We start from the raw sequence: 13,034 nt of genomic DNA on the forward strand, positions 1-13,034 counted from the left end.
CACACACACACACACACACACACACACACACACATACACACACACAGAAAATGGCAAGAGAGTTATGCCTAGAGGTGTCTTTTTACTTCTTTTATTGAACTCCATAAATATTTTCATAAGGCTTTGTGTCATTACAACATCTTTTTGTTAAACATTTTTTTAAACACACAACTTTGACACTTGTTTGACAGGGTCAAACAGTCAGAGGAAACAAAAGAATAAACTGGCAAATGCAGAGCAGCAGGGGAAATAAAGTCACTGTTGCCCATCCATCCACCCAGCCCACCCCAGCCCCAAAGCACTAAAAGATCACTATTTGGCTTCACACTAGAATTGTCAGAACGCTCTAGTTGCTGTCCTTATAGATCCATTAGAGATATACACATAGAGAGAGGGGGAGAAAGGGAGAGAGAAAAAAAGAATTAGATTTTTGCCTTAGGACTTCCCCACAGCAAGGCCCATAGAACACACTGGCAAAGCCTTTTGGAGAGTAAATCCAGGCCTCACTCAGTTGAGGAAAGGGGAGCTCCAGGCTATGCAGAAACAGAGGAGAATTATAGAGTTCTTGGGGATAGCATTGCTGTGGGGACATAGGAGGTTTAGTCACTGAGCTCAGGTAATTAACTAGGCTCCCCTTGGTGCTGTTGGATATTGGTCTGCTTTGCTTCCATAGGCTAGGGAGACACTCCAAGCAATGAAGAGCTTATTTCTTGTTATTTTCACAAGTTACTGGCATCTGGTGAGGCCAGTGGGTTGGGTAGAGAAGTGGAGGGTGAGAGGTGATATTCCTGATTCTGGAGCCCTGGACACAGACCCCAGGGAGGGGACAAATGACAGGGCCTAGCTAAGAGATGTTGTAGGCCCAAGGACTTGTCTAAGCATCCCCTCCTGGTGTGCTGCCAACCCTTATAGAAGTATGTCAAGGCCAAGCCTAGTAAGAAGGAGTGCAAACTAAGGAAAAGATACATTAAATGGAGGCCTGTACAGCTCCTGAAACATACTGTTGGCCAGGGAGGACATTTTAGCCTGTGTGCTGGGTTCCTCGCCAAGGGGACTTAAGTAGCCAGGTCATGTGCTGAGCAGTGTTGGCCAGTCCCGAGCCCTGGCTCTCTGTCCAGCTCAGGTTCATCCTTAACTTACTATTCAAGTCTGACTTGGCTCTAAATGGAATTGAAGCCTAAGCAGTTTATAATTTGAGTTCCACAGAGAAAAGATTTCCAGGCTGGGCAGTGCCTGGTCTGGGTCAGCTATGCTGAAGTCCCCAGATAGCCACTGTTGCTGCTTGGTAAGCTGAAGCCCTTTGGTGATGAAGTCTTCTCCCATGGGGTCCAGGACAGACTCTCAACCTCCATATTTCTTGCTCAACTGGCTTGTTCTTCACAGCAGGGCCCATCTTCACTCCCTTATACCACATTCTCTTTGCTGTTCATGGTCTATCTATGCAAGGGGCCACATGGGGAGGAGAAACAGATTCTCCTACACCCAGAGGAAGCCTGCCTCTTTGTGAGAAGACACAGTTTTGTCCAAGTGGAAAGCTTGCCAAAAATAAGCCTAAGGACAGCATCTCTGCCTCAGATCCCTTTTCCAGAGAACCCCTTACTTGCCTCAAATGTCCTGGGATGAGAGGATATTGGAAACAGGGCCTTCTCTTCAAGTGCCATAACTGTTTTAACTATGCCAACACCAATACACTTCCTGTGCCAGGATAGCAAGAGAAAGAAGGAAGACAGGAAGAGGGGAAATAAGGGTCCAGGGAAGAGTGTCCATGCAATCTGTTAGCAATTGGGGAAGTCTCACACAATTGGGATAGTAGGAATTTCAGGGACAATATCATGGATCAAAGCTATCTCTTTCCATGTCCATCCCTGTTCTTTTCTGTAAGAGGTTATTCTCAGCCTTGTATCCTGTTCAGATCAATAATTTAAAGGCAGCTGATGATCTTGTTCAGGTGGGCTCTGTCTTGAACCACTCCATAGACTCCTATCAATGCTGCCTAAAAAACCTACAAATGAAAGCAGGGATGACCAGGACACTGAACTGATTGCTGTATGGAGCCCTGCCTTAAACCTATTTTGTACTTGGGGGACAGATAAATCCCTCCCCAGAGGCAGAGTCTCAACCTCTTTGCTTCCAGTTCAGATCTTCTATTGGGCTAGGGGAAGGACAGGCTTAGGAGGAGACCCATAACAAAAGTAGCTCTAAAAAGAGAATCATTGGCCCAAACTAACTCCTAGATACAAAACCGCAGTGACTCAGCAGTGCTGCAACATGGGAACCCCAAGTGCTAGAAGAAATAGCCCAAATGCAGAATGTTCCCTGAACCGAAGTCTTCTCTAGCATCATTAAACTCTTACACTCCCTTGCTTCTGTTTGGTTTTTTTTATCCTTCCACAACACCTAAAACACAGTGAAAGCAACAGGAATACTTAGCAGTTATGTCACAGGGCACAACAGAGCATATTCAGACTGGCACAACTGAGGACAGAGGGTGCTGGGAAAAGCTATTTGGGGCAACTGCAGGGCTGTAGGAACATTCGCAGATGATTGGCTGAGGGAGAGGAGAAAGGAGATCCTCCCCTTCCTCAGTGAAAAGTGAAAGAAGGAAAAAAGAAATCCCAAACCCCCAAACTCCACCCACATTAAATTAAATTCAAATGTTATCAGCATCAGTATCATCAAGAAAGAAATAATCAATACAAACACATCTACGGTAATAATGACAAGTCAGTGAATCACTCACAGGGGAAGCAAAGAGATCATCTCAACAAGAAAAAAGAACAAATAGAAATGTCAATTCCTCAAAGAAGAGGGTAGAGGACAGTGTAAGAACTGAAAACTTTTAAGAAGGGATCACATGTTTGGAAGTCATTGGTACCTCTTCCTACCAGCTACAGATTTCACTTCCCAAAAACACCAGAAAATATTTTTGGTCTCTCTCTCTGTCTATGTCTGTCTGTCTGTCTGTCTGTCTGTCTGTCTGTCTGTCTCTCTCTCTCTCTCTCTCTCTCTCTGTGTATGTGTGTGTACTCAAGGGTCTGTGTGTGTATATGTCTGTGTGTGTATGTATGTGTGTGTGTGTGTGTGTGTGTGTGTGTATATATATATATATATATATATATATATAAATTTCAACAGTGCTTCTCCGAAAAAAGGTCCATCTATAAATATAATTTTATTTACTTTATTTTAAAATTATCTACCTCCCTGTAGGTATTATTTTTTGAAGGGGGTTAACCTGCTGAAGTTTTGCCAGAATGGTGACTGGCTGCGCTTGGGTTCGGTGAATTCAAAGACCTGTGACTGAGCGATGCCATCGGGGACCAGGTACTGGCCCTGGTTTAACGGGTCCTGCGGTGGTGGGTAGGAAGGAGGAACTGAGCGGGCAGAGTTGACACCTAGAGTAGATGAGAGATCAAAGGGAAAGGATGTAAGTTATATAACAAAGGGCTTCTCAAATCGCCCAGTGATCACTCTGGGCAGACAGTTTAAGGCAGCTTAGTTTAGAGAGTATGAAATGGTATTGCAAATCATCCAAGGGGAGAATTCTTCTTTCTAACAGATTTTTGGAATGGTGTGGATATTACTGCAATCCCTCATACTTCTACATTTAGTCAGGTATCACTAAGTAATTTGCAGTGTTCCCATCAGCCATTTTACAGATAAGGACATTAAGACCTGAAAAGAAATGTCACACCCAAGGTCATATGGTAAGTTAGTGAACACAAGGCCTAGAACCCATACCCTTTGACTTCTCAGTTCAGAGCTCTTTCCAAGAGACCATAATTCTTTATGCAGGGCTTAGACCTGCAAAGAGCCCAAAAAACTCCATTTAACTCCAAAGGATGTTGGTTTTCTCCCTCTGTAACTCCCCCAGAAGTGTCAAAAGAGATTGGTTAAGAACTACCGACCTCAGGGCAAGTATCTAGGGGGTGAGAGGGAATGGTTTTCTAAAAGCATAAGGTACAAGTGATTTAGTGTCCTGCCCTGGGTTGAGAGTGATGAACCTGTATTTAACAGGGAATTGACACTGATAGTTGAGGGAGAAAGCAAACTCACCACCAGAAGACATGATTCATGGAAAGCAAGGAAGACTTGGAATACATTTGTGACCATTCAAAGGGAACAGTTTTAATGACACTAAGATTAAAAACTTTCTCAACTTCTGTAGGTAGGTTTGCAACCATCAAAGCAAAATCCACATTCATGAAGGATTCCAGGAACCTGGGGGCCTAAAGGGAAAGTTTAATCTTGACCTATATTTATAGCAGAATTGGATGAAACATAAAGAATATAATTAGATTTTTTTATAGTTCCATGTTGTCTGTTGCCAACCAGTACCCTAATATTTCTAGCACTCACCACCTTTCACAACTAGCTCTTAAAAAAGAACTTGATCCTTCCTGCTGAAGTGCCAATGGATGATGATGACTTATGATACTCCTTCCCGGGTAATGGGATTAAGTCGGCAAACAAAGAAGCCGTAATGTTGGAATTTCAGACACTGAATCACCAGATGAGGAAGGTATTTGAGAACAGCATAGAGGCCTTCCTGGCTTGTCTGAATTATATGCTTTATGTTTCATCCTATTCTGCTATAAATATAGGTCAGGATTTAACTTTCTCTTTAGGCTCCCAGGTTCCTGGAATCCTCTATGAATGTAAATTTTGCTTTGATGGTTGCAAACCCACCTACATAAGTTGAGAAAGTTTTTAATCTTAGTGTCATTAAAGCTGTTCCCTTTGAATGGTCACAAATATATTTCAAGTATTTTTTCGAGATCATTATTGATTCACATGCAGTTGTAAGAAATAATACACAGATATCCTATGTACCCTTTTACCCAGTTTTCCCAATGATACCAACTTGCAAAACTATATAGTACAATATCATAATTAGGATAGTGACATGGTTATAGCTTACAGTCAAGATATAGGACATTTCCATGATCACAAGGATCACTCATTACTCTTTTATAACCACATTTATTTCTCTCCTGTCCTCACCCCTTCTTTAGTCCCTGGCAACTACTAATCTGATCCCCATTCCTAAATGAAATCATTTCAAGAATGTTATATAGATGAAATTGTATTCTATGCAAACTTTGGGGATTGGCTCTTCTCGCTTAGCAAAATTCCCTGGTAATTCACCCCAGTTGCTGCATGTATTAGTAATTGATTCCTTTTAATTGATGAATGATATTCCATTGTATGAATATACCACAGTTGTTTAATCATCTACCCATTAAAAGATATCTGGGTTGTTTCCAATTTGGGCTGTTATGAACAATGATGCTACGAACATTCATTTATAGGCTTTTATGAAAATATAAGTTTTCATTTCTCTGGGATAAATGTCCAGGAGTGTAACTGCTAGGTTGTATGGCAGTTGTACATTTAGTGCTTAAATAAACTGCCAAACTATTTTCTAGAGTGGCCATTGTATACCATTTACATGAATACCATTTACATTCTCACCAGCAAGGTATGAATAATCCAGTTTCTCCCACATCCTTGTTAGCATTTGGTATTGTTACTATTTTTTATTTTAGCCATTCTAATAGGTGTGTATCTGATATGTCATTGTGGTTTTAACTTGCATTTCTCCAGTGACTAATGATGTTGAACATTTTATTATGTGCTTCATTACCATTCACAAATCCTCTTAAGTAAAATATCTATTTGTGTCTTTTGTTCATTTTCTAATTTGAGTGTTTGGTATTATTACTGTTGAGTTTTGAGAGCTCTTAATATAGTCTAAAATAGTATTTTGTCAGTTATATATTTTGCAGATATTTTCTCCTAAAGTGTAGCTTGTTTTTCATCCTATTCATGGGGTCTTTCACAGAGCAAAATTTTCAATTTTGATGAGGTCTACTTTATCAATTTTTCATTTTGTGCTTTGAGCTTTTGATGCCAAATCTAAACATTTTTGTGCTTAGCCCTAGAGCCTGAAGATTTCCTCTTATCTTTCTCCTCACAGTTCTATAGCTTTACAACTTCATGCCCACCTTCCAGGGATTACCACAAAGATGAATTGAAAAAACTTATATAAAATGACTGATACTAGACAGGTACTCAAACAAGCAGAAGGTAGTTCCTTCTCTTTGTTAAGCTGAACATTTCAGTTCTGTTCTAGTTCATGAAAAAATAAAAAATAAAGCTTTACTTATGATTTAAATTGATTCTCAAGGTATTTTTCTTTTTTTAAGTACTTTGGATTATGGTTCAGAGAAAGAGAGGGAATATCTGAATGTTTTGTCTTGGTTCAGTATATACTGATTTGTGGGCTCTTGATTTGGCAAGTATTCCCAGTACAGTGAAAGAAATATATTCCCAATATATTTATACTTATTAAATAAATTATACACATTTAATATTGCCCATCTGTCTCTAAATTATTAGTAAAGCTTTTCCTTATTTTTATTTATTTACTTATTTTTGTATTTTGGAGTTTTTGCTGGTCAAGTGAAACAGTGGAAGTGGAGAAGGAACAAAAGAATCTATAACTGGTGTGATCAATTAGTTGTAAACATCACTGAAATTGGACCAACCTCTCCTTATTTTTAATAATTAAAAATAAAGAGAAACATAAGTTCTATTTTTGTTTCTGTACTTAATGAGTTATCTTTGGACACAACTACTCTATACAATTCACTTCCTAGCCTTAAGCCTCAAAGACCATTTTTTACCTTTCACCAGGGACACCTGGAGACCTGGACTCCTCCACTGCCCCAAGTGATCCTCAGAACAGAAACAGTCCTAGGAATATTCCTATGGCTCCCTGGTCTCACACAGAGAGTAAGTGGGGCTGAAGGGGTAAAGGTAGCTTTACCTTTTTGTTTGGGGACTTTTCTCACAGTCATTGCAGCCTGCTTCTTCTGGTTTTCAGAAATTTCAAAGCCTAGAAAAGAAAAATATGTGATTTTGTTATGAGAAACATATATTCTTCTTGAATATATCCCCCCAAAAAAATTGAGAACAGGGGCTTAAGAGGCTGTAAAATGGAGAATGGTTAAATAAAATATGGTATAAAGTAGAAGAAATATTTTGTAACTAAAAGCAAAAATACAAAGGAAAACAAATGAGTCAAAAGATAAGAGAATTAGAACAGAAAATATAGATACAGATAATAAAAGTCACAGAAGGAAGAAAAATCAAATGAAATAAGAATAAAGAAGTAATAGAAAACTTGGCTAAGTCAATGAAAGATATAGTGCTGAAAGAGTGAAAAGACTTGGTAAGTCCCAGTCAGGATTAGGATACACAGACACACACCCAGATGTTGACTAGTGAAATTCCTGAAATTCAAGATAAGGAAAATAATCTTATAAGCTTCAAGACAGAAAGGACAGCTTCATTATAAAAGAGAAAGATTGCATTATCACTCAGAATTCTCATTTGAAGCACTGGAAGTAATAGTCTTCTAAATAAAGCATGGATCAAAAGGAAATCATAACTGAAGTTACAAATTATCTAAAAATGAATACAAAGGACATTTTATATCACAACCTATGGGATCATATCACAACTTTACTCAAAGAAAAATGTACTCTAAATGATTTTATTATATTTTAAAAATCAAAATAAAATATTCAACCAATGAAACAGGATAAAAAACCTAACAAATGTTTTTTAAAAAAACTAAAAGTAGAAAAAAGGAGTGAATAAAGGCTAAAATTAATTTAAGGAAAAAAAAACAGAACTAAACTGCAGAAAGGATAAATAAAACAAAAGCAAGTTATTTGAAAAGACCAAATGTAAAGCAGTACAGCTACTGTGGAAAACTGTATGAAGGATCCTCAAAAAGTAGAAAATAGAACTACCATAATATTCAGGAATCCTGAATAAGTATAAGTCCAAAAGACTCAATATAAATCCAAAAGAAAGGAAATAAGACTATTAAAAGGTGGCCGTGCAGGATGGCTCATGCCTATAATCCTAGCACTCTGGGAAGCTGAGGCAGCAGGATCACTTGAGCCCAGGAGTTTGAGGTTGCTGTGAGTGAGGCTGATGCCATGGCACTCTACTCAGGACAACAGAGTAAGACTCTGTCTCAAAAAAATAAAGAAAGAAAGAATATTGAAAGGACATCTGCACTTCCCTGCTTATTGCAGCATTAGCACTACTCACAATAGCCAAGATACAGAATCAATCTAAATGCCTATCAATGGATAAATGGATAAAAAAGTGGACAATGGAATATTATTGAGCCATAAAAAGAATAAAATTCTGTCATTTGCAGCAAACATAGATGGAACTACAGGTCATTTAGTGAAATAGACCAGGAACATAAAGACAAATGTCACATGATCTTATTCATATGTGAGAGGTAAAAAGGCAGATCTCATGGAGGTAGAGAGTAGAATAATGGTTACCAGAGGTTGGGAAGGGAAGAGTCAGGGTGCAGGAATGAAGAGAGGATGGATAATGAGTACAAAAGTACAGTTAGAAGGAATATGATCTAGTACTTAATGGCATAGTAGGGAGATTATAGTTAACAATAATTTATTGTTTATTTTAAAGTTGCTAGAAGAGAAGATTTGGAATGTTCCCAACACAAAGAAAAGATAAATATTTAAGGTACTGAATATCCCAATTACTATGATTCAATCATTATACATGGTATACACATATCAAAATACCATGTGTATCCTAAAAATATGTGCATTATATATCAATAAAAATAAGAAAAAACAATGCTCCTTGATAAGTGTGATAAAAAGACTAAAGTGAGAAAAAAATTACAATATTAGAAATGAGAAAAAGAGAGAGAACCACAATTGTGGAAGATAGTAAAAGAATAAGATAATATTATATGCAGATACATAGTATTAAATTGAAAATCCAGAGAAATTTAATGATTTTTAGCAAAATAGAAATTATTAAAAGTAATACATGAAGAGGTAGAAAAGGACAGAATTTATGTGAAGAAAACAATATCATTTTCCTGAAGGACATAGAACAAGATAGGTAAAAGGAGAGAAGGGCCATGTTCCTGAAGTTGAAAAATCTAGGAAAAATGCCAAGCCTTCACATATTAAAAAATTTAATACAATGCCAATCAGAATCCAAATGAGTCTTTTATGCCAGTATTTTGCACCTAGAAAAAATGAATTTAATGTTCATATCAAAGAATAAACATCTAAGAACTGCTAAGAAACAATAATATGAGTGGATGAGAATCGATGTTACCATGCATTAAAACTTTCTACTAATCTATTATAATTAAAATAGTACTGTCTTGATACAAGAAGTGGATACAGAATAGTGGAAAAGAAAAGAAAGTGTAAAGACAAATCCAAGTATATACACAGAGTTACTATATGAGAAAAATGTCATTTCCACTGTATAGGAAATAAATGATTTATTTAAAAAATGAGACTGGTGCAAATGGCTATCCACCTGGATGGAAAAAAACAAAATAGGACCCTTTCCTTAAACCATATATAAAATGTAGATTCCAGATGGATTATACTTCTAAAAATAAACCAAAAAAATTTAATTAGAAAATTTTATAGTGTTGGTAGGGAGAGATCTTTTTAAGGGAGAGACCTTTTTAAGCAAGATAAACTTAGGAGCTATATATAATGATACATATGTCAAAGTAAAAAAATATTTGTAGAATTAAGCACCATAATTAAGCTCAAAAGATAAATAATAGACCGGTGAAAACATGTAAAATTCATGACTGCCAAAGTGTTAATACCCTCAATATAGAGTCCTTACAAATTTATTTTAAAAGAAAAACAAAAACAAAAAATGAGTAAAGGGTATATAAAGGCAATTCACAAAAGAATGAATGCAAATAACCAGCAAGAATATGAAAAAACAAGATCAATCTTATTAGTTGAGAAACAAAAAAATGAAACAAGTAGATACTATCCAGTGCTGATAAGGGTACAGCAAGATGGGTACCCATAAAATTATGCTGGAAATGTAGATTCTACAACTTTTGTAGAATTTAATATGGAAGTATGTATTAAAATTAAAACTGTTCATATCCTCACATCGAGTCATTCCACTTTAGGGTGTCTATCCTACAGGAATAAAAGCACCATTATGTAACAATAAGATATATTCATGGATATTTATTACAGCAATATCTGTAGTGGGGAATAAAGAATGGAAACAAAATAAATTCTAGCAAAAGGAAAATATAGTCAGTCCTCTGTATCCATGAGTTCCATATCCATAGATTCAACCAACTAAGGACAGAAAATATTCAAAGAAAAAAAATAGTTGGTTGCATCCATACTAAACGTATATGAACTTTTTGTCTTGTCATTATTCTCTAAACAATGCAGTATAACTATTTACTTAGCATTTTCATTGTATTAGGTATTATAAGTAATCTAGAGATGATTTAACACATTAACTGCCACACTAGAAAAAAAAAAATTTCCTTGGGGCCACAGCGTTTTATCACAAAAATAGAATAAAAACTTCAAAAATAAAATTATCCTTTCTAATTTACTAAAAAAATTGTTATTTATTATTGTTTTCTGTGCCTAAGTTATATGCAATTTGAAAAATTGTTCTCAGAGCTCCTGAAGTGAAGAGATGTGTATATGTTTCATGAGGCCCTGGGCTCAAAACTAGCATGAATTAAATACAATTCACATGGCAATTAATGTGTTAAAGCATACAAGAAGATGTGCATGGGTTATACGCAAATACTACACCATTTTATATAAGAAATAAGAACATCCATATATTTGGGCATCTGCGGGGATCCTGGAACCAATCACCCATGGATACCAAGGGATGACTGCAATTGCAACATACAACTCACATTGACTGCCATGTGAGTTGTATTTAACTCAGGCTAGTTTTGAGTCCGGGGCCTCATGAAGCAAAACCTTGCAGTTGGTTAGTGAAAATCTTACTTGATGTTCTCGTTGTTAAAATTAATATTGACAACTTAATTCTAAATATGTGGACTTCTTTGAGTATAACTCACAGAAAACAATAAAAAATAATAAATTAGAAAGGATCATTTTGCTTTAATAAAACACTGTGGCCCCAGGGACATTTTTTTTCCTAGTGTAGCAGTCAATGTATTAAAAACAGCAAGTTACAACTGGGTACACAACATACACTATTTAGGTGATAGGTATACTAAAAGCCTAGATTTCTCCACTATACAATTCATCCATGTAACAAAAAACCATTTGTACCCCCTAAATCTACAAAAATAATTTTTAAAAAATCAAATTACAGAGTAATATGTATAGTGTAACTTTTATAAATAAAAAGTCTTATGTATATGTTTATATAACCATGGAATAAATATGGAAAGAATCACACCAAAGTGTTAATATTGGTTACTCATATAGCACAGGAGTGACAGAGAAGGGGAAAGAATGCTAAATTTTCTTTATACATTTCCATATGTGTTTAAATGGTTATAATGGCCATGCATTAATTTTATAATTAAAAAATATAATTATGGTAAATCCATATTATACCCATAAAATGATAAAAATATTAAATATTTTGTAGAAATGCTAATTATATATTTATGAGTAAAAAATAAGGATACAAAATTATATCTAGAGAGGCAGGTGTGGGAAGAGAGAGAAAGAAAGATTTAGCCAACCTGGCTTTTCGATTTAGACACATGAAAAAAAAAAAGACTGGAAAGAAATATATGAAAATGTTTACAAAATTTATCACATGTGTTCATGTGTGATTTTTACTTTTTTCTTGTATATTTTTTCCTAAAATTTCCTACAATGGAAGTGATTTATTGTTATTATCAGACCAAAAGAAACCCCAAACCTCAATTTCTCTTTAAAGATGAACATAAGCCTGTCAGAAAATAATTTCTGTAAGCTCTTCTATTAGAAGCAGATTCTTAGAGTTATTAGGGCATTGTGTGGGAGACATCATGTTAGAGTCAACAGGAATGGCAGGGGTCTTCTAATTGATCCAAGGTCTGAACACTACGACCATTCTTTTAAAGTAACAGTGGCTGATGCTGCCTGAAATTAGGAGAAATAGCCAGCACCATTTCTTTTTTTTTCTGTTTATAATATACCTTTATTTTAAAGTATTAAGGTGCTACCCACAAAGGAGCCATCTGATGCAAGATTAAAGAAATGGAGTGGTATACAAATGGTGTAGGCCAGCAGCATTTCTATACCACTCCATTTCATGTACCAATGCAGTGCCTATGTGCTGAAAGCAATTTGATTCTGACGGGAAATAAATTTTCATTGGCATGTTTGGGAGAATCAAGCCTGAGGTTGGCTCTCAGTATAATATTCTTATCTGGTAATAAGACTGTAGTGGAAGACAACCTATAGTTCAGTTCCTATCTGTCCCTGGATGATGGAAGATATTGGTATTTACCAAAAAGAACTTAGTAATCAACACTACCAAAGTAGCTTAGGTCAGTTTGCAACAGAGATTTTCCCTCTGACTCCAGAAAAATGGAAACCAATTCAAACCCTCTTTGTTCTTCATAGTCATATTCTTCTTTCTTCTCTCAGGTCACTTACCAATTTTTTCATCTTCCTGTACCATTTTCCTCTCTTCTCTGAATGCCCTAAGCCAACGTATTTTCTCCTCCAGCTTCTTGGCAAAGAACAGATGTATCTCCTCGGTTTCCTTGTTGTGAAGCTTGAAGGCATTCTTCATGCTGACATTGAAGTCATCATCTCTGCCATCTTCAATGTCAACCACCTCATATTTATCCATGTCAATGCGGCCTTTGTAGTACAGTATGTCCCTCCGAATTAGGTCCTAGGTAGCAAGGAAAAGATTTTTTATTGAAGATATGTGCATAGTGGGTGCCAGGAGAGTTGACACATACGGGTACAGTAGGACACTAATACTGTCATTGTTTTGGAGTACCAGAGGGTGTTGGTTTGGTCTTAATTAGGGCAGATTTTTAGCAGGCTTATATTGACAGTTTGGCTAACTAGATACCCTTATAGAATGCCTCTGTACCACCTCCAAAGACCATCTCAGACCCTAGCATCAATCCTTAAATTTGTTTGCAAGATTGCTGAAGTGAGGTAAGAAGTAGT

At 36.3% G+C, this 13,034-nt stretch overlaps 1 protein-coding gene across 4 annotated transcripts in view; it reads right to left on the reverse strand.

Annotated features, from left to right (window-relative positions):
• Positions 1–2,950: 2,950 nt before the first annotated feature.
• Positions 2,951–13,034, reverse strand: part of ARHGEF9 (Cdc42 guanine nucleotide exchange factor 9) — a 241,991-nt gene continuing 231,907 nt past the window's right edge. For all 4 annotated transcript variants that reach the window (XM_012739107.2, XM_012739110.3, XM_012739109.3 and 1 more), the window contains exons 8-10: positions 12,504–12,747; positions 6,833–6,901; positions 2,951–3,395 (exon numbers count right to left, since the gene is read on the reverse strand). In XM_012739107.2, the coding sequence (XP_012594561.1) occupies positions 3,214–3,395; positions 6,833–6,901; positions 12,504–12,747 (495 nt within the window). In that variant the 3' untranslated portion in view covers positions 2,951–3,213. The remainder of the gene's footprint in view (positions 3,396–6,832; positions 6,902–12,503; positions 12,748–13,034) is intronic.

Source organism: Microcebus murinus, unplaced genomic scaffold (genome assembly GCF_040939455.1).
Source record: "Microcebus murinus isolate Inina unplaced genomic scaffold, M.murinus_Inina_mat1.0 scaf001_hap2_Mmur4.0, whole genome shotgun sequence".
Classification (NCBI taxonomy): Eukaryota; Metazoa; Chordata; class Mammalia; order Primates; family Cheirogaleidae; genus Microcebus; species Microcebus murinus.